Genomic DNA, 23,285 nt, shown 5'->3' on the forward strand with positions numbered 1-23,285 from the left:
TTTTCCCATAATATTGTCACATGATACTTACGATTTTAATAATAAAATCGAAACAATAATACGAGGAGAGTGAAATATATAAGTTTCTTCCGCAAGAATTAAAAATCTCGGTATACAGAAGCTGGGGAGTCTGAGATAATTATTTAAGATGAAGGAAAAACTAAAGAATGATTTATTGATAATGATAGATTTCAAAATGTAGACGCAACAATACGTCTTTTATGTAACAATTATTTTGTTTGCTTTTTTATTCCTTTATTTTAGGCATGTTTGGAAAATTTAAATATGGAACAATTTACAGTTTAAATTGTTCAAATAATAGGAATTCACTCTCAAAATCCAAGTTTCAAAGTATTTTAAAAGTGTGCCCAACTTTCCAACTTCATTCAGACATTTTGGACGCAGCTCTCATAACATCATTTAAGTTAAATGTAAATGTTTATGAATATTTTATTGCTAAAAATATTCTTTCTCCATCAGGAATAGGTAACTATTTGTACTACTTATTTTAATTTTCAGTTTTTGGGAAAAATAACTTTGAGAAAATTTGTTAGACCAACTTTGTACCTATCTTTTAAATCTCTAAAACAAAAATTTTTAATATCGCTAGGTAAAAGTAGGTACAGAGGAGGAAGTTCACATCTATATACGTCAATGAGTTTTCTTTCAGGGCTACCCAAAACGTATATTATTCGGCTTAAAAATTAAAAAACTAATTTTTTCGTAATTACAGCTACAATCTGTTACTTCGTAAGAAAATAAACTTAAAATTTTTAAGAAATTAAAGTATTTTTCAATCAATTTTAAGTTCATTAATTAGCCATTTGACGAGTTTTTTTAACTTTGTTAATACGATAAAACATTTTATTTTATTAAGGTAGTATAGCTTTATCATAGTTCCCTCAGTTAAGAAAAAAAAATTATATTGTATTCAAAATTATTTATGTGTCTCTCTGTTCAATAACGTCGGAAATTGATAGCTTGTGAAGAATTGGTTCACTTGATTTAAAAAAAAAAAAAAAATTTAAATAGATAGAACTATGTCTCAAACGTACACTGAAAAACTCGAAGTGGTTTACCATATAGTTTTGATTAAATTAAATTTTAATAATAATTTAGGTTCTGTTTCTGTTGTTCAATTGTAAAAAATTCCTTAGATTATTTATCATAATTAAATGCCATCAAATATCAATAATATTAATAATGTATATTATAAGTTTTCTTTTATCAAAATTAAAAATAAATTAAAATAATATGGCCTTTTGTACAAAAATAAGAAGTTTTGGGCTATGTTTATGAATTTAAACAACAGCTGATCATTGAACTTGACAGTTAAATTTTAGTTAACTGAGTTTTTAGAAATATTTTTATGATTTTTAATTATTATTAATACGCATCAAAGATTAATGAAATATAATATAATGTTATTTTAATTTATTAAAAATTTTTTTGTGCTATTATGGTGGTAAGAAAAACAAAAAAATTTTTCTCATTTGACGAAACTCTTCCTCGTCTTGATATTTCCATACTACCTTAATAAATATTAAACAATTGGTAGTATCAAATAAAAAGCTGATAACATGAATTTCGCTTTTTTTTAGTCCAAAACATACTTCTTTGGTAGGTACATAATATTTTGTAAGTAATGAAAATGACCTAAATAAAAGGAATTATCATTAATAAATTGTTATTATTATTATATGAAATAAATAATTAGTTTTATAATAAATTTGATTTCTTTGTTTTATTTGTTTATAACTAATATTTTAAACCGCATACTGTGAATTAATTCAAACATGTTCTATATAAGATATAATTAAAACGTTTATTATTTCTTGTTTTTAACTATACAATCACATATTATATGTATACGAATGTATAAAGTTATTTGAAAATGTATGCATTGTGTAACCCATTTAATGCGTGAAAATTAAATACTTTGAGCAAAAAAATACAAAAGCCTTCTCTGCTACGATTGGACAAATAGTTTCGAAGTATCAAGCGATGATATCCCAGAGAAACTTGTCGTGAATTTGCCGAATCAACCAAATTTTTGCATCTGTATTTATTTAGGACATTCTTCAAAGTGCTATTACAATAGGACTTTAGTTTTTTAAACCAAGTTATCGGTTCATTATAACTTTGTACTTTTTACATACTTTTATCAACGTTTTATTTAAATGGAAAATTCCAAGTAGCCAGCGACACTTTTTAAAATTAAGCAAAAATTTTTTTTTGCATCAGGATAATTTTTATAGTTAAGTATGGAGGTAGATACTATTTAAGCCATAAATTTCATAGATTAGATATAAGAGCCAAAAAAGCAGGGTCACTTTTCTTAGCAGGTACTTGGATGACATGTCTTGCACATATGTTTATGTCTGCTTATGACTGTCACATTGGCTGTTTGACGTTATTAATGAATTTCCCAATAAGATAATAAAAATTAGAGCTATACCTACACAATTTAAATGTTGAATGAAAGACACAGTAGTTATAATTAGAAAAAATTATTATTCTATTATTTATTTAAAAACGCAAAAAAATACAGTTACATTTCAAATTGATTTTATTTGATTTAATTTGGAAATTAATTTATAATTTACATTATAAGATTAAAAAGAACTAATGTAGGTATTTCATTATAATAATATGTAAGTATATCGTACTCATTATACATACAATATGCATACGCAATATCCGCGTTTCAATATCAAAAAGATGTTACTTTATATAACATTACAAATGTATTAAAAAAAAATTAGATTTGTTATGATAAATAGAGAGTATTAAATCATTTGGAGATAATAAATTGAAGTAAATTTTAACTGAACTAAGGACCGTGCCTAAAATACGTTCTAAACATATCATTATGAACAGGGAAAACAGTATCGATGACCTACGAAAATAAACAGATTTTTCACAATCGATGTATGTAAATAAAAAATTTGAAAATAAGAAAATCAATTTTTTAAACCGTATTAGATAGAAAAATCCTTTATTTAATACAGTTGTTAATTATAATTACTAATGAGCACCTTGCAATCATACTCAGTAATAAAAACAAGTGAAAAAGAACAATTGGCTGAGTTACTTGTTGAAATATCCTATATAGACAGTGTTGAATATAAGTGCTTGTACTACTTTATAAATAAGGTATTTTTAAAATTTTCCTGGGAATCAACTTTCGTTTTGTGGAATCAAAATGCCTTGAAACAAATTTCTTCCCCGAGAGTTGACCCCGTTGATGTCCTTAATATTACCGAATGGGTTTAACATGAAGAATCAGTAGACCCACTGTTGGAAGCTATACTTACAAATTTTCGATTCTTTATCTTTTATAGTGTTTGAGAAAATGGTAACTTGAGTTTTGGCCAAATTTGAACTCTCACGGAAACAGAGATATATACGAAAAAATGTTTCAAACAAGTTTTATGTTTAAATAAAAAAACATTTTTTATATTTAAATGTTTCTTCTTTGTCTTACGGTTTACAAGATGGACTCGACCTAGTCACACAACATTAACTATAATAATAAAGAAATCGCAGTAAGGAACCTTAGACTTGGCACGACTTTGTCTAGATTTCATTACTTTTTAGAGATAAACAAGCAGCTCCATCGAGACTTGGCTAGTTTTTTACAGAATATTTTTGGTTGGATTTCACTTCTTTTTGTTGAAACGTGGGCTAGTTTTTATAGTTTCTGCTTTATATGGCCATTAAACCCTATCTCTGTTACAAATTTCAGCTCTCTGAGTTTATGGGAAGAACTAGTTCTATCCTGATGATCATGAGTTAGTGAGTGTCATAAATGCGAAACTTTGCTTTCGCTTAACTTTGGAACTACAGACTTGAAATTTTGGATTTTAAGTATGTGATTATAGCTTATACTGGATGGCGAAAATTTCTACGTTTTGATTTTCTACGAAAATGTGGGGAAATAGTTCCAGTAAAGGATGGTACGGCAGTGTTTGCTTCGCGCTCTACTTTGCGGAGGGGGGGGGGCACTGCCGTGCCCCTGATACTTGCAAATATTGAAAATCTATGGAGCTAATGAAAACATATTTCAAACAAGAGTTTATTGCCTTTAAAAATCAACAGTTTGTCCTTGATCTTGCCTTCTATATCTTACTGTTTAATCGATAGATATTTGCAGACAAGATACATTCATGAAGTGTTGTCCGGTTTTTCTCATTCTTGAGCTCAAAGTCACTTTTCAAGTAAAGTTCACGTAGTTAAAATTTTATCTCAATGAGTTTTTTGTTTTCGTGGTATTATCGTTTTAAGTATTATTATTATATAAACACTTGGTCTGTACAAAGGTTTTTTTTCTATGATAAATTAGAGTATGATTATACTCCCTTGGCATATTTTTTATTCTGCTTAGACTAGAATAAAATTCACCAAGACTGGGCAGAATTCAATCGAAAGAGTATTACCCGCAATTATTTCGAGATTTAACTTGCTATAAAAAATTTCACACTATGTGGTAAATTAAATTTTCTTAAAAATAAACAATTTTCTATGAAAACTTTATGTATAAAGTTCCACTTCCAATATTTTTCATTGTTTGGTTTCACGTGCGTTTAAAATAATTTTAAAAAACCATTCAACACATCACAAGTGTTTGAGATATATAAATTACAGGTGAACACTTAAAAATATTTACGATATGTTGTTTATATTTACATCTCTTGTAAATTCAATGACTTCAATTCGTCTCAAGTGAATGGCCATTAAATATGTTACATTTCCTTAATATTATTAGTGTTGATAAATCTATTTTAAATATAGCTATTTCTCTATAAATATTCTTCACTAATCGATACGAAATAATAAAAATAAATAAATACGGAAAAAGGAACTGGAATTCCCGTCATATAATATTTATTACAACTGAAATAAAAAAAAATCATATCAAGCATGAGTAAAGATTCTTTTTTATTTAATTCAGATGTACTGCAAGTATATTTAATGACGAAATCAACACGTTTTGTTTTATTTATGATAACACTTCGAAAAAATACGTTTTGTAACTAACGAATACATAAATTTTTTTCGAAACATGTAGATTTCAAAAAACAAAATACTAAAAAACTCGCAGAACACCAAAAAAGAAGAATAATTTTCTGGTTAAAAATTTGTTTTAAAACATTTTTAACCGACTTCAAACAAAAAAGGAGGAGGTTATCAATACGACTGTATTTTTTTTTTTATGTTTGTTACCTCTTTATTTATTTGAAAGCTGATGCTTCCCGATTGGTCTCATTTTGGTCCAGTTCGGACAACGCCATCCATAAGAAAACCATAAAAGCCTTAAATTTACATTAGGTATGCACGACAAGAGGACGAATAACTCAATATCACGCCAACCAATTTCGATGATTCTTTTTTAGTGACAAATTAGTTAGTGTACTTCAGATTCACTAAAAATCACAAAATAAAAAAAACTTTTCCAAAACAAATTAATACGCACTAAAAAGTAAAAAAATAACGATAATATAATGAAGTTAAAATTATTGTTTTTTTTTTTGGAGTCGGTGTTAGCCAAGCCAATGTAGCAAATTGTTCTCTCAGAGTTGTTCCTTGGCTGGCACCGACTTCAAAAATAACAATAATTTTAACTACATTATATTATCGTTATTTTTTTACTTTTTAGTGCGTATTAATTTGTTTTGGAAAAGTTTTAATTTTGAAGTCGGTTTTCTTTTTGTTAAAAGTTTTTTTTTATTACAAAGAAAGAAAAAACTTATAAAATGAGAATGTGAACCATGTAGAAGCCTTTGCGGGGTTTTTTAATCTTTAGATAGATATCGCATCTTTCTTTGTGTCTTTGTAATTTAGAGACACATCTTTATCATGATTATGTTTGTATAAATTAAATTTCTTCGCATTTCAGGGACAAGCGAACTGAGATTATGAAATGGTATGGTGTGCCAAAGACATTCAGTCTGAGTTCATTCATGTTTGGTTGACTGTAAACATGTATTCAACAGAAACAATTTTTAAATCATTTTAACGTTTTTTTCACAGCTTCCTTGATGACGAAGTATATTTTCTAGAGGACATGGAAATTTCATTTTTCCTTTTTAACATTTTGTCTTGTTGCTAGAAATAACTTCTTAAGTTCTTCCTATGTTTTTTCAATGACCGGAAGTACTACAAACAATTAGATATTTTAATATTTTTAGGGGCCCAATTTTTTCTCCACAATCTCATTTCATTAAATTTTAATTTTAGATAAAAATATTTTTTCAATCAACTAAAAATATATTCTGTTTTCCGAATTGTAATAAAGTGTAAAAATATAAATGAACGAACTAATGTATTGTATATATTTAGATATTTGATATACGTAGAAATAAAGTTAGTTTTCAAGGAAATTTATAACGTATAGGGTAAAACGGCTATTAATTATTTTTTGAAATAAAATTATTGAAAATGTAATAAAAATCTCTTTATTTTAGTGCATAAAATATTCAGATTTATTAGAATATTTGAATGTTAGAATTTAGAATTATTAACCGACTACAAAAAAACGAGAAATCCAAAGAGAAATCGAGAAATTCTCAATTCGACTGAATTTTTTCTATTCTTGTTACCTCTACTTAACAGAACTTTCGACTGAGTGAACCGATTTTGATGATTCTTTTTTTATTTAATAGGTGCTTCCCGTGTGGTTCAATTTGGTTCAGTTCTAATAATAGCATCCATGAAGATGCCATTATATATGGCCACCATATATGTCTTAAATTTGAATTAAGTATGTGCCCGACAATTGGACGAATAACTTAATATCACGCCAAACGATTTCGATGATTCTTTTTTAGTGACAAATAATTAAGTGTACTTCAGGTTCACTAAAAATCAAAAAATAAAAAAAAACTTTATAAAACTGACTTCAAAAAAACTATTCTAAAACAAATTGATGAGCACTAAAAAGTAAAAAAATAAAGATAATATAGTGCAATTACATTTATTGTTATTTTTGGAGTCGATGTCAGCCAAGTTAATGCAGCAAACTGTTCTGTCACAGTTGTTTTCTTGGTTGACGCCGACTCCAAAAATAACAATATATAACTACATTATATTATCGTTATTTTTTTTTTTTTTTTTTACTTTTTAGTGCATATCAATTTGTTTTGGAATAGTTTTTTTTTATTTTCAACAATAAATTTGGTAAAAGTCTTATTACGAGTCTTAGTCTTGAGAAGTCTTGGTCTTGTAGAGTTAGATCTCGCTTGGTCTTCTCGAAGACGAGGCTGCAACACCGAATATTTTTTTGCAGATTAAATTTAAGGAAAGAAATAAAAAGGTGAAGTGAAAAACTCAAAAGAATGACAATTGTTTTAGATGTTGACAAAACTGTTTGAGTAAATTAATTGTATCAAATAGTATCAAATAGAAACTTCCGCTGCAATAAAACGTGAATTATTTTTAATCACCTAGAAAATATGTAGTTGCTGGAAACGTATACGAATAAATACTCTTTTATTTATTAATTCGTAAATGTCAATAACTGCAGCACATACAAAATTAAATTGAAATCAGAAAACAAAACAGAAGAAAGTAACAACACAAAAAATAAAACATTTCAGTGTATATTATTATATTGAGGACCTAAAAATACACATACACTCGGTGAACATCGGAAATGGTTTAGAGCAATGGACGCACGTCTGGCGGCGTCGATCTGGGTGCGGCTTAACTTAACGACGCTTGGCTACTCTCTTCTCATCTCAAAAAACAACATATGTACATGTCTTTGCGATTCTTGAGTGTATCGTCTATACATTGAAAATCTATGAAAAATTTTCGCATCTGCAAGTATTAAAAATCCATGTGAGTTTAATAAAAAATTGTACAATTTTAACAATATTTTGATTTTTTTTTTGCTTGGGAATGTTCTTGTGTTGTAACTAACTTTTTTTTTGAACATGTTTTTGATCCACACGATTTTTTGACAGATTTAATATGGCTGCACTTCCGGGGTCACATGTTTTATAAATAAATCGATTAAAAAAATAACTTTTTTTTTGTTATTATTGTTATAAATAACTGCTGATTTATTTCATTAATTACTGTTTTTATTTTATTTTTACTTTTATGAGAGAAAGATTAAGGTCTTTAATTGTGAAAGGTCGTTTACCTGTTTGTTGTGGAAATAACAATAACAATTCAAATTTTTGAGTTAATAGTTGAGTTAATAGTTTTTGATTGATTTTTAGGGCAAATGAATTAAAGAAATATGTCTTCATATAGAAGCTATGTAAGTTTTCAAAACAAATCAAAATGAAAAAAAAAATGTTCTTTTACTTATTTGCAAAATTTGTCACTTTAGTATGATTATCGAAAGAGCTATGAAACTCGGAGTACAAACACAACACCTAGTTCATCATCAGCCGCAAATAGTAAAAGTGCATCCTCTAAAAGTACCACGCCAAAGCCTGAAGATGAAAAAGTTTCAAAATATACAACTTCTTATCGGAGATTTCCCCAACCATCGTCAGTACCCACACCAGAATCTACATCAGAGAGTAAAATATCAAAAGAAATGCGTGCTAAATATGGGCCAGGTAAAAATTATTACATAGAAATTTTTAGATGACTCAGAGAACACTTTGTTTTTTATCATTTATGAATGTAAACTTATGAATAAAAAAGATACTGTTTTGAAATTGTATTTTTGCCCAAGAAGTACGGGCCCCAGTAACATTAATTAATAAAGACCAAATTGATGGTTTTTTTATTGACGGACAAGTTTTTGACGTATTGACTAAAGATTATCCCGGGAAATCAACCCTTGTACAGGATTTTAGTCAATGTGTCAGGAAAAACTGGCCTTATCGTCAATCAGAACCGATTTTTGAATGTTATCACAAAAATCACACACACAAAATTTTTTTAAGCATGGTTTATGGGATAATTTTCACACAAAAAATAAAAAAATTAAGTTAATTTAACGAACGAGAGAGTAATATTAGATATATTTCTCAAAAGCTTATTCAAGAACCTGTTATTTCGAACCGATTCTGGTTATATTTCGAAAGTATTCATCTTGTCATCAAATGAATTAGATTTTTATGTTTTTTTGCGCCCAAATTACCCTAAATAATACAAAGATATGAAAATCTGGATAATTTTTGATCATATGGCAAGCTTTCAATCGTTTATTTAAATCGCTTGATTCAAAAATTTCTGGGCAATACTTGAAGAATATAATTTAAAATTATGTTATATTTCCAGATGGTTACAAACCAAAGACAGATCCACCAATCACGTACAACAACAAAAAATTTGATAACACACCACGTTACAGCCTATCATCATCCAATACTTCAAGTACACCACGAAGTCGTGGTACAAGCCCGGTATCACTTCCAAAAACAGAATCACCATTATACTCAACATACACACCCTATAAATCAGGTTTTTCGACCACCAGTAGTGCATTAAATAAAGACAAAACCACCTCATCAACAGCAAGTTCACGGCGTGGTTCTCGAGAAGATTTAACACGTGTTGGTACAGTCACAGCATCTTTGAAACCAGCTATATCAAGATATCGTACTACCAGTACAAGTTCAACACGTGGATCACGTGAAGATTTATCACGGATTGGTTCATCGACTCGAGGCACGTCATTGACTCGTCGTGATTCTTCGGTATCGCGACGTGATTCTGCTTCAACATCTAAATCCAGTTTGGCAGCACCATCAACTTCTATATCTCGTCGTAATTCGCGTGAAGAGTTAAATAAAATTGGTACAACCACTACACCGTTACGTTATTCTGGTTCCACATCATTAAATCGATATAGCTTAACATCACCGAAGATTGACAATAAGTTATATTCAACAAGCCGTCGAAGCCCTGTACCAACATCATCCTATTCACATAGTAATACTACGGTAAAAATTTGTTTTGAATTATTATTGTATAAGAACTCAGATAATTCGAAAAAGTTGAATTTAAGGCGGCTGTATTTTGGATATTTCTTTTCTTGAAATTAGGTAGAGATGAAGTAAATCTTGTACCTGAGAGATTGAAAGTTACTGATTTTAAAATCATATTCCATTAAAAATATAAATTATATTTGCCAGAAAATTTTGCTGTTGTTGAAACCGCACCAGTTATTACTCTAATAATTAAAACGGAAACATGTTAAAATAATTTTAAAAAAAGGAGGGTATAATTTTAATATCGTTTAATTTTATAGTCAAATAATTTTAATTTGCTAGATTGTTTTGAGATCGGTTGAAGTAAAGATGTACATCTTTCCTACCTAAGTTGAGTAAGAAAAGTCCGAAATGTAATCGTCTTAAAATAAACTCTTGCAAACGTTCTAACCCTCGAACAATCACGTACACGATATTTTGTTTATTGAATAATAAAAGGTTTCTATTTATAAAATTTGGAGAGTTGAAGGAGTGGGAGGATTCATGAAAACTTCAGATCTTTGAAAAATGAAGTCAAAATATCGATAAAGTTGAGACAATGAGACAGCGCAATGAATTTTTAATCTTGAAAACAAGAGGTATTTAAGCGTAAGAAACACGTGAAAATTAAGCTTATAACATACATTTTATATCACGTACTTTGAACACCGAGAAATTAAAGTTTGTCCAAATTTTCCCACTTCCGTACAATACTGTCTACTTCAACATGCTTTCTACTCAAAACAAATGTTTTCACAGCTATGTGTGTATGTTTGTCTGTTGTCTGTCAGTGCGTCTATCTGTAGCATAAACTTATGAACTGATTTTGATTTTTATTGTTTTGTTTGAAAGTTAATTCAAAGATGGAGAGTGTTCTTAGTTATATTTTAAACACGAGTTTTGGGTTTCGTACCCAAAACAACTAAAAAACAAGCGATGATCTTCAAAATCGGTTCAGTTTGAGAAGACTATGAGCAAAATTTGACGGAGAGTGTTCTTAGCTACGTTTCAAATGCTAGCTTAAGGTTCCGTACACGAAACAATTGTCGAGTACGGAACTTTTAAATTTAAATTTTGTAAATTTCACTTTAATATTGTATTATTCTCTATTTTCGAAGAGCTAAAGCATCCCTCAGTTGATCCACTTTTGCAGTCCTCAAAAATTTATTAACATCCCCGCAATCGTTAAAAAGAAAATTTGTATTAATGTATTAATTTTTTTATATTTATTTGAGTATTTTAGGTAAAGATTTTCCTGTAGTAATAATTTACGTTCTACTTCACAGGAATTATCATCTTTATTACCCACACCAAAATCATTAAAAGAAAATGACACACCAAAACAAAATGATTCACAGAAGATATCAACAACAAAACATGAACAGGTGAATGACGACACTGAAAATGATACAATTACAGTGACTGTAATGACACGGGGCACTTCTCCAACACCTCCTACACAATCAACAATAACACGTACCACAACAAAACGTTCAGATATTGCGCGTCAAATACAACGTGATATACAACGTCCTAAAATTAGACCAGAAATGCATGATAAAGAGGTGCAATCAGATCGTACAGACGATACAGCACGATATTCACGATACGGGGGATCCACACGATCGTCATCAAGTACAACATCGTCATGGAATTCATTTCTTGATATAAAATATACATCACCAACAAATAGTTATTCAAAGTATACATCGCCTAGGAATTCTTCTATTTCAGCTACATCATCTGGTGCGGCGGCGCAAAATAAAAACGATGATAAAAGTTCAGTGTCACTTAAAAAAGAAAAATCTGATTCAAGTATTAAAAGTACAAAAACAAAATCGTCTTCTTCATCAATACCTGCTGCGGTATCAAAATCATCGAATGAACGTGTTTCACCCATCAAGTTACCACCCACTGTACCAAAATCACCATCGTCATCTTCATCTGTGTCAAATAAAAATAATTTATCAACTTCACAACATTCCTTAGAACAAATTAATAAGGATTTTCGTAAATCAGTTTTAAATATGAATCAATTTTCGAAACAAAAAAGTCGATCAAAAGGTTCTGTTGCTAGTTCAAGTGATTCGGAAGCCTCATCCAAATCTAATTTACAAAAGAAACCTGTGTCCAATAAAATAAAAGACATGAAATCACCTTCCCGGTCACGTAGCACCAGCACTGATTCTTCAGCATCATCAAACATCAAAGGTTCAAAGTCAAAATCAGAAATTTTGGATCCAGATAGTCTGACAGAACCATCAAAAAGTGAGTCACAGTCACGTACAAGTCAAGGTGTATCGGAATTAATAACAGACGATCAACCTGCATTTAAATTTAAAATCCGACCAGCGGAATCAGGAGAAGTTGCTTGGTGGTTACAAAAAACTCCAACTGATTCACCGAATAATAGTACGAATCAAATGACGGCAAGTAGTCCTAAACAAACATTTTCTATAAGACCCGTGGAATCGGGTGAACGTGCTTGGTGGTTAGGTTCGGATACAGAGAATGATGCTCCAAAAAGTGTCAATAATTCAGCATCAAATATTACAAACACAAATTATAAATCATTTTCTTCGAGTGATAATAATAAATTAAAGGTGAAACCAATACGATTAATTGAGTCGGGTGAAAGAGCTTGGTGGTTAAATTCTGATGGCGATTCAAAATCAAATAAAAGTCAAGTGAATAATAATTCGAGTGATCCAGATTTTTGGTCACAAATTAAGCCTGCCGATGAAGATATAGTTATATCACGCAAACAAATTGAGAGCTCTGATGAAGAAGATGATAGTACATCCGATGAATTGGAAAACTACGTTATTAATTCACAGGTGAGTTAAATCAATATTTCAAATTCTAAAATTTTTGTTTGCTAGAGTAAAATTATGTAGCCTTGCCTTTACATTAAATGAGGAACAATTATCAAACAAAATCATTGTTAAACAAAACGTTTTGCCATAAAGATGTTTTGCTAAACTAAATTATATGGATCTTTAGCTTAAAACTTTTAACTTGAAAACGTTATAACAACTAAGAGACCCTTTCTGGGTAGAAGGATTTTTATTTTAAAAAAAACCCGCCAATATTGTTCACCGTTTAGTTTCCCTAAAATAAAAATTAAATTAAATATTTGAGAGTATTATTTTGAATGGAGGGGTGTATATGTGTACTAATTGTATTGTATTTGACTGTATGGTATTTGATTGTAGTAGTGTACACTGCAGTAAGCAGTAAAAAAAGCCAAGTTGTATGCAGTGTAGTTGTATAGCTATATACACGTATAGAATGGGTAATAAGCCAATAATTGTATACTTGACTGTGGGGGTAGAACTACCTTAAACTATTTTTTGAGTATAAACTAAAAAATAGTTTTGTATATCATAGTCCAGTTTTCTACACAATTTTTATCCAGAACTATAAATAGTTTTAAACTATCTTTTCTTTTGTAAATTTTAAGTCTCGAAAACACGGTTCCTTAGGCTCAAAACTAACATAACACAAAATTCGATTTTATCTTTTGAAAGGATAATTTGTGTTAAGTTATAATTTATGTGCGTATACTAATAAAAATTAATCTATTTTTCTAGGGTATTACCGAACCATTAGGTGATCGTTTAAGTCCTGATGGTATTGAAGCAACATCCTGTGAAGATGAAATGTATTCAAGGGCACGTCTTATTGCAACACAATTTATATCAAAACATACGAATATTGATGATTTGTTAAATACAGAACCGATTCGAGAAAATTATAGGTTGGTATTGATTTAATAAATTTTTTAACAGCGATTTTGTTTTATGTATTTGAACACAGGAAATTGTGAACATAACTTAAAAATTATCTCATACAAAAATTTGAAATAACAATAGGCGAATGGATTATGGAAATTATCATAAATAATAATGATACTATTCCATTGTCTATTCACAAGTTTGTGGTATAATTTCAGTTCCGCCGGTTCTTTTTGTCTGCTCTTTAGATGATAAATAAAGTCAAGATTAGAACAAAGAGAAATTAAAATATTGTCCCTGATCCAAATATTGCCATAATAGAATTGAATTCAGAATTTAATTGAGCTCAAAGTACCTCAAATGTTTAGTTGATGAAAGTAGTTTTTTTGACTACTTACGATTTATCTTAAATAATAGTGACCTAACTTTTGGACTAAATTAATCAATTCTTGTAGTTCGTAAACATATTTTTGTGTATATTTAGAAAGACCGTTATTCGTATAAAATTAGATAATTAATAATAATAATAATAATAATGGGGTTTAACCTCCGTTTCTCTGACATATACGCCTATAACAGAGGCCACCCACATCATTATTTGTTAATCTTTATTTATTTTAATTTCATACATAAAATTAGATAATTTCAACCCTTCATAGATTTGAAGGAGATGTATCGATTGCCAACTCGGAGACTGTTATACCACGTTTATTACGCATAGGTGACTCAAAGAAAAATGCATTTTCTACTTTGTAGATCATTAAAATATTTCTAATCCCTTGTAATATTGATTAATTTTTCTTTAATACAATTATTATGAGTAGAACTTTATAATATAGTCTGCGGGACGGCACCCTTGTTGTAAAATAATTAATACATACTCGATACTTCGTGAGTGGCTTCCTTTTGTCAAAGTATACCAAACTTTTTCTCCATGACTTTTGATAGCATGGTAACGTCATATTCAAGCTATCGGTAAAAAATAAGCATCAGGGAATTTGTCGGACACTATGATCACTTGATAACATTAATAATTAATAAACAATAAAATATTTTGTACGGCAAAAATCCTGAATCGATGAGCTTGTTTACCACCTCGAACATGTCGTATGTACTAAGGTATTTTTGTTTTTCAATACATACATAGTTCACTTTTGCTGAATTACTTAATAATTATTGACGTTATCAAGCGGTCATAGTGCCCGAAAAATTCCCTGCAGTGTTTTTTTCAAGCCAATAGCTTAAATATAGCATTGTCATACTCATTGGAAAACGCAGTACTTTCGAAAAAAACCGTAGAGAGCAAGTTTGGTATATTCGCCAAAAGAAATCCACTCACGAAGTTTCAAATATGTATTCATCATTTAACAAGAAAGGTGCTATCCCGCGGGCTAATATTAATTGTCTCTGTAAATATTATATTTAAAAAAAAAAAAAAAAAAAACTTACTAAAAAGAAGCGGTTGTAAAATTAATTTTCTCTATCTTAGCTACTGATGATAAATTCAAGTTTCTATTCTTATATTTTCAACTCATTTAATAATTTTCGGGCAAATGGAGACACACATGTTGAAACACAACTTGTCTTATAAATATGTCATAAAACGTAATAATACATGAAAAATTAACAAAAGCTCTTGCCTTGCATTTTAAAAATTCCACTTATGGATTTCTTACACTTACCTACTAAACACTAGGCGTCTTAACGTGATATAGTCCTATTATTTGTATACTTTGAGCTGTAACGTGAGTCTCATTATTTGTGTCACGCTAACGTGTGATTAAACTTAATGTGAATAATTGAATATAAACGGTTTATAATACAATTTTGTAACTTTTTATGTATATTATTTATTTTAATAGCTATTGTTATTTTATTTATGAATGGTATAGATAGGTAAGGCGAAGGTATTGAAAATGAAATTGAAGACGTTTATAATATTTTTGTTGTTATATAACTTTTTTGTTTGTCTCTGACAAATTAAAAATTACTATACGTGAGAATATTATTGAAATTTATTTTTATTTTTTGTGTGTAAAAGATTGGTTTATTTAACATCTTATCACTTCTATAGACAGAACACAATTTGCGATATTCATAACATTGGTTACTGTTATAAGAGCTAAAAAAAATTATCACAAAAATGTTGACACATGACAGTTTTTTTCATTTTTATTTTATTATTCAAATTAGATAGGGATGAAAATCGTTTGGGGATGTTAGGGATGAAACATATTTCGAAATCAATTTTCAAATCCGTTTTACAATGTAATTTATAATTTTCAGACAGTTTTGCCTTTGCTAACACCATGGCAGACATTATTCAAATATTTTATAAAAAGGACACTTAACGCAACCGCCCTCAGAAGCAAGACGCATTTCATCTCTACCTAGTTTAATAAATATTCGAAATCCAGCCGTTTTAAAATTCGCACTCGAAAACGTTTCTTGCTAAAATTTGACTTTTAGGCAGGTATATATAGAAGTGAAATTCTTTTAATTAAAGAGAATTGAATAGACCATGATGTAAATATCGTGTGCATGATTAAATGTAAACAACAACAATAAGTAATGAAATACTTTTATTTATTAAATGATGAATGTAATATTTTGATGAAATGAATCGAATTTAATACCTATAAATTATTAATTGAAAAACAAAATATTGTTTTACAATTCAATTTTAATTAAATTTTTGCAAGAAAGTATAAAACTACCCAAAATTTGCGTAAACTAGATACATTCTTTTTTTGATATTTCAATATATTGAGGAAATTTTTTGTTCATGCAATAAAAAAATAGCTAGTTATATTAAGTCAACTAAAATAAATTTCCAGGCTAAAATCGTATAATAACACATTAACTTTGAAGAAACTGCATATTCAGTTTTCTTAACGTCGAAAATATCAATATATTTTTGTTAATTGTGAATGGCAATAATAAATTCCTTACATTACTCCTTCTTTCACAGGAGTCTTATGCATACAGCCTTATATATAAGTGTTTTTAAATTTGAGCTTTCCCAATTTAAACTTTGTTTTTAAACTACATGTTAACCTAAGTACTAACGTATCAAAGCTCCTCTAAACTCAACTATCACAAAAACACTTCAATAAAGCTCAAAGCAAATCTAGCTCAATAAAACAAAACAATACTTAAAACATCCAAAATCAATATTTTTAACATAGACTAAACATATAGTTTAAACTTGAATTATAATTTAGAAAAGCCTCAAAGTAAAAAAGAATTCTTATTCTTACAGGAATAACAGTAATTCGAGCAGTAGTGGTGCAGCAATTGGGGGTGGCAGCGGAAAGGTGAGTAAAAAAAAGTTATATTTTATACATAATATAAAAATAATTTTTTAGTGAAAGTAAAATCAGATCAGATAATGTACAAAATAATTAGTCATTCACCACATTACATGTACTACAATTCATAAATTAAACATTTAAAAAAATAAATAAATAATGCCTACTACACACACACATTTAAGTCAATTCATCAACAACTTATTTTGTGACAAATATTTTAAACAATTATATTGCAAATAAAAATAAAAATTTTCAACTAAATTATATTTTAAAGAAAGCTTGTTTTTCTTCTTTTGAAAGCTCGCAATTTTTTTGAAACTTTAAGATAACAGTCATAATACAAAAAGCACATGCAAGTCTGCAATTCCGTTTTACTAATTTACCGTACCATATCCTTTTTACTTTTTATACCATGTATATATGAAATATACATAGTATAATAAGTTTAGTCCCAAGTTTGTAACGCTTAAAAATAATGATGCTAGGAAAAAAATTTTGTCATAGGTGTTCATAGAATCACCTAATTAGTCCATTTCCGGTTGTCCGTCCGTCCGTCTGTGGTCACGATAACTCAAAAACAAAAAAAGATATCGAGCTGAAATTTTTACAGCGTACTCAGGACGTAAAAAGTGAGGTCAAGTTCGTAAATGAGCATCATAGGTCAATTGGGTCTTGGGTCCGTAGGACCCATCTTATAAACCGTTAGAGATAGAACAAAATTATAAATGTAAAAAATGTTCCTTATCAAAAATTAAACAACTTTTTTTTGAAACATTTTTTCGTAAACATCACTGTTTACCCGTGAGGGCGCCAATTAGGCGGAAATTTTATAATATGTGTACAAACTATACACTAAATGTCGGTCGGTAATGCAGAAACCTATAAAGTCATTTACATATGTACTATACTTGATTATCAGTTATGTATGTGTCACATGTTTGTATGTGTAATGTGATAAAGAAATCAACACTGACTATGCATGGTATTTCAACAATTAATTCAGTCAACTGTTTGTTTTCACTTGTTTTACATAAAACTTTACTATCTGTAATTTAGTAACACAACTTTTTCTTTATGTTGGATACAGAAGATATTTGAAATCAAAGTTTTCTAAGCAGAAAAGTTCTAATTTTAATGTTAGACTCATTTTAGAGATGAAAACTTTTTTATTAAATTCTAGTCATCAAACTCTATATGCCACAAATATTTAAATTTTTATTCAAAAAATTTGAGGTAAAAATTCAAGGTAAAACTAAAAAATGAACCAATAGTACATGATGATCAGACACATTAAAAATAAATATAAAATGATTCGCATAGAACAAACAAGTACAAAATAAACTTGATCTGTAGCCAAGTTCATTAACAATTAAATACTTAACAACTAAACAATTATTAATAAAATACAAGATCAAATCATGTGTGAATTATTATTTATTAAATATTTATTAAGAGTTTTACATTTAAAATGATGGAACTTGAAACTTAACATTAAAATCTAGATCAATTCATTTATTCCCAATAAAAATGGGTGCCAGAGTGCGAAAATCAGACAGCAATAACATAATGTACATTTTTAAACATCAATAAATTTCGATTTTGCACCTTGTGCAGTCCGCCACCAAATTAGCAAAGAGTAACGTTCATAATAAGAGTAATCACTAGCTAATTCTTACTGATGATGACTACTTGGTAGTCGAAAATACGTATTTTAAAAATACAAAAAACTGATCTAGGAAATTGAGGCAAAAATCGAAATTTATTTCGATATATCCTAGAGTTCTCATTTATTATCTTCGATAATATTTATATCAAATTCAATATTTTTAGCATTTAACTTGGCAAACTTTTTAATGATATTTTTAAAAGCTTTTATTTAACTTGCAAAGTATATTTGTTCGGGTGGACTCTTGTAACTCAATTTTGAAGCAGATTATATCCTATACTGTTTGAGCTGAAATTTTGATTTATGTTAATCGAATGACAATGCATTTTTACGGTAAGCATTACCTGATTTTCTCATCGCTTCCACCATATTTGATATACATATATTTGTTTAGTTTTAAATTAAAAATTTTAGTAAAAATACTTTTTAAGGGGCAAGCTTTTATTGTATTAAAAAGTAGAAAATAATTTTTTTAGGAGTCCTTTATACAAGACTATTTGTAAAAGCTTGAGGCGCTCCGTTTCATTCTTGATATTTTAAATTGAGCGCCTCCAGCTTTTACAAAAAGTCATGTATGAGTGATTCCTAGAAAAAATATTCTTTGAATAATTGTGTTTATTGTTAGACTATACAGAAGTGTGCACGCACTAATTCGCCAATCGCAAGGCGATTGTATTTATGTTTAAGTTTAAAGTTCTTTCAATTTAAATGAAAAACCAATTACAACATATTAAATTTTTGTATAAAAGTGAAATATAAATAGACGTAAGGAATATTATTAATATCTAATAATAATAAAAATAAAATTTTATTAATAATTAATAACTTTCAAAAAGGAAATAATTATAAAAATATTGAAAGATAAAAATAGAGAGTATATGATGATATACAATCTATTCAATATTTATTATTTATTTTTAATCAAACATTCTTTTTATTGCTGCAATTTAAAGTATTCTCTCTATGGCATTTATTTCAATTTCAAATTATTTTATTTATTCATTTACTATTATTTTTTATTCATTTATTTATAATATGTGAATTATTTGCATATTTTATTTATATTTTACATTAATTACCGAGTACCGACTAATTGCTTTAATTAAAATTATTTATTTCATATAAAATGAATTAAATTAAAAAGTGTTAGTTGCAAGAATATATGTTCTTAACAAGGCTGCAAGTAAATAATTTTTTAAGGGTTCATGCAAAATTTGAAGCAGGAAAATACCTTTTTTCCAGGGAGGTACCTTTATTAAGATTAAAAAGGATTTTTATAAGTATCACATAGGGATTTGAGGTGTATTTGATTTATTGATGTTCATTGAAGTTTTTTGCCCACTCACCTTTATCCACTCACGAATGTTCAAAAGGTTTCTTTTGAACATTCGAAAAAATAACCTTGAAAAATATGGCTACCATTGAAATTAATTTAAGGTGATTACATATGCATTATTTAATCAATAACTATCCCTGTCATTAATTGAGTCATACGTCTACCGAAGTATATAACATATTCTTAATACCTCTATATGAAATTTAAGAATGGTGAAATACCCTACAAGTTATCCCAATTTTGTGCATGTTCGATTGATTAACAAGATTTCTTTGTTAATACAGAAAAGAACGTTTCGACAAAATATTCAAATTCATTTTAAACTGCAAACTAGAATTATTTAAATATATTTATTTATTTAAATCATATAGTTTAGAAATAGAAATACTTCATTCAGTATTAGCTTTTAAAATAATTTAAATTTTCGTTTGATTTAGTATTGTTTTAACCGGATATTACAAAGATTTTTCAATTCACTTAGCATGTCATTTCAAGTTTATTTTTTAAAATTTGGCATTGATTTCTAATAATACAGTTCACATGATTTTACATAGACAATTCTTTTAAATTATAAAGTAATTATTACTGATAGATTACATGGGAATTGAAATAAAAAATAAGATATTTACAACGAGTTGCTTTATTTTATTTTTTACACTTAAAAAGTTATTGGAATGTAAAAATGTAATTAAATACTGTTATATTTAATATAGAACTAATCGCTTCTTATTTGTTTATAAAAATTCCTAAATTTTAATCGTTGTTAAACATAATAGACGAATATTTGAAGAGATCGAAAATTAACATGGAAATTTTTGATTAAGTCGTTATTTCGCCATTCACAACTCTAAAATCGTTATTAAAGTAACAGAAAGTCAGTATTATATTCCCGATGAACGAAATGAGTTGGAATACGCTCCATTAAGGTTGAATAATATTGATAGGTCTGCTTCAAAATTTTCTTGAACCATTAAAAAATATTTACTTGCAGCCATGTTAAAAACATATATTCTTACAACTAGTACTTTTTAATTGTTATTCTATTAGGTAAGGTTAGGTTATATTGGCTGTCCATGAGGTACACACTCAGCCTATAGCCCTTTCCACTGATAATTTAATTTATCAGCTCCTCAATTTCAGAGAGTGCTGAGTGCTTCTCCTTCATGCATAAACCATGCACTAAACCAGCCCATCACAACTATTAATTAAATTAATTTTGTTAAGACGGCGGGATTCGAATCCGCTACCCTATGCATACCGCGGACGGAGTTGATTTTGCCTTAACCAACTAAGCTAATAGAGCGAATGTTTTTCTATTATCAACAAAACTTATCGTAGTGACGCAAGTGAAATAGAAGCTGAAATAATAAAAAATGTACTGAAAATTTTCGGCTGTGGGAAAAAACTATTGGATATACAGCTGCGACGAAATTATTTGAATGCAACGCTATTCCAATTTTAATTGATTGGTTTACTATTGAAAATAAAGTACTAATCACTTAAAAAAATACTTATGAAATTATTTTTATTTACGAACTAGTTAGACCGTCTTTATAAGATAGCGCAAGCGGTGAAGCGGATTGAAAAATCAAAAAAACGGACAAATGTGGAATTTTATATTTTTTTAGCAAATTCTAGTTCTTTGCCGCGAAAAAGAAACTTTTCTTCAAAATCTCCTTTATTTTTTAGTTAAAAGTTTAAAACAAAAATATTTCTATCCAGCAAATTCTCATAATAGTAATAATAATAATAATGAGGTTTAACCTCCATTTTTATGACATACGCCTTAATATAGCATAATAGTATAATTTTTATGGAACAAACAATTTTAGTCCACAAAATTTGTTTCGTTTTTGCTATTCTCATAGTTTTTAGCTGTAAAAAACGTAAATTCAAGTACCGTAAATCGAAACTTAGGAAACAAATTTTAGACAAAAGTTTCTTTTATTGTGGCAACAAGATTCTGAAAAAAACATTTAAAAAACAAAGTTGACCCCGTATAAAAAATTAAATACCTACTGTATTTTCATTCCCCTTAAATATGAGCCAATACGCATTGTATGATTTTCTTTCCATTTTCGAAATATAATGGCGAACGAAAACTTTCTTTTTAAATCTTCTTGTAGTATTCACACACGTTTTAGCTAAACAAAAGTAATTTTGAGGATTTAGATAAAATTATCACACCGCCAGCCAGCGATAATAATTATGAAAACTGTAAAAAAAAGAAATTATTTTATTAGGTATAACTTTCATGAAATTTGTTTAAAAGCCATATTGACAAACGATGCATTTATTATAAAACTAATCGTTTCTAAATAAAATTATACTCAATCAGGAAGCAACAGAAGACATTGTAACATATTACCTACATTCAGCCATTAAATGAATAAAATTTTTTTTTTTTTTTTATTAAATTTATATTAAAATGTAATAGAATTATTATTATAATATACGATTATTTCTATTTTATAATGAGTTTTTTGACTCGATAACTTTAAATTATATTTTACTGCCAAGTACGAGGTAAATAAAATCACTCTATGCGTATAACTGTTGTAAAATTTTATATTATGAATTATATTGATTAATAATATACCTTTAATTAGTTAATATAATATATAGTGGTGAAATACTCTATACTAGAAACTAGAATATTCATTTAAATTAAATGAATTATCCATTCGATTTTTCAAACTCTATAAGTTTTCAATATAAAAAAACTAGTATAAGTAATCGAAGTTGCTCCTTTGAATATCTCACGAACTAATAAGAATTTATAAACATTATGAACCGAATTACAGACAAAATTGTAAATTGTATTTAATTGGAAATAATTTTTAAACGTTTTTCATAATTTACAAAAAAAAAATAATTTAAAAAAAAATTTGCCCTTTTGATATTTGAAGAGGGCAGTAGAGGTCTTAAATATTATAGTCATCCTATCATCAGAGGGAGCACAATTCTCATAGTGCACAGATTTTTGTGTCTCAAAAAAAATTTTTTTCCGTTTATCTCTATCAATTTTCTGATTTCGATTTCGCTTATTTGTTAGATTCTGGTTCAATTGATATGTCTGGACAAATCTCTAAAACTAAATTTAAAGACTTTCATTTCAATTTTTCACAAAAGACCTATACAGGATGATTAATTGATAAATAAAATTTTAAATTTGTGTTATCATTTTCATTATAATCAACTCTTTAAGGTATTTCTTAACTCTTAACTCTTTAAGGTAAATTGAAAATGATACCAAAGATTTGAAACTTCATTTATCAATTAATCACCCGTTTA

General features: G+C 28.2%; 1 protein-coding gene across 4 annotated transcripts in view; it reads left to right on the top strand.

Annotated features, from left to right (window-relative positions):
* The first annotated feature begins 7,777 nt into the window (after positions 1–7,777).
* The window catches only part of LOC123296690 (FH1/FH2 domain-containing protein 3), a 129,420-nt gene continuing 113,912 nt past the window's right edge, over positions 7,778–23,285 (top strand). For all 4 annotated transcript variants that reach the window (XM_044878274.1, XM_044878275.1, XM_044878276.1 and 1 more), the window contains exons 1-7: positions 7,778–7,842; positions 8,229–8,269; positions 8,342–8,576; positions 9,247–9,911; positions 11,225–12,775; positions 13,532–13,698; positions 16,938–16,992. In XM_044878274.1, coding sequence (XP_044734209.1) covers positions 8,249–8,269; positions 8,342–8,576; positions 9,247–9,911; positions 11,225–12,775; positions 13,532–13,698; positions 16,938–16,992 — 2,694 coding nt within the window. In that variant the 5' untranslated portion in view covers positions 7,778–7,842; positions 8,229–8,248. The remainder of the gene's footprint in view (positions 7,843–8,228; positions 8,270–8,341; positions 8,577–9,246; positions 9,912–11,224; positions 12,776–13,531; positions 13,699–16,937; positions 16,993–23,285) is intronic.

The sequence above is a fragment of the Chrysoperla carnea genome, chromosome 3 (assembly GCF_905475395.1).
Source record: "Chrysoperla carnea chromosome 3, inChrCarn1.1, whole genome shotgun sequence".
In the NCBI taxonomy this organism is placed as follows: Eukaryota; Metazoa; Arthropoda; class Insecta; order Neuroptera; family Chrysopidae; genus Chrysoperla; species Chrysoperla carnea.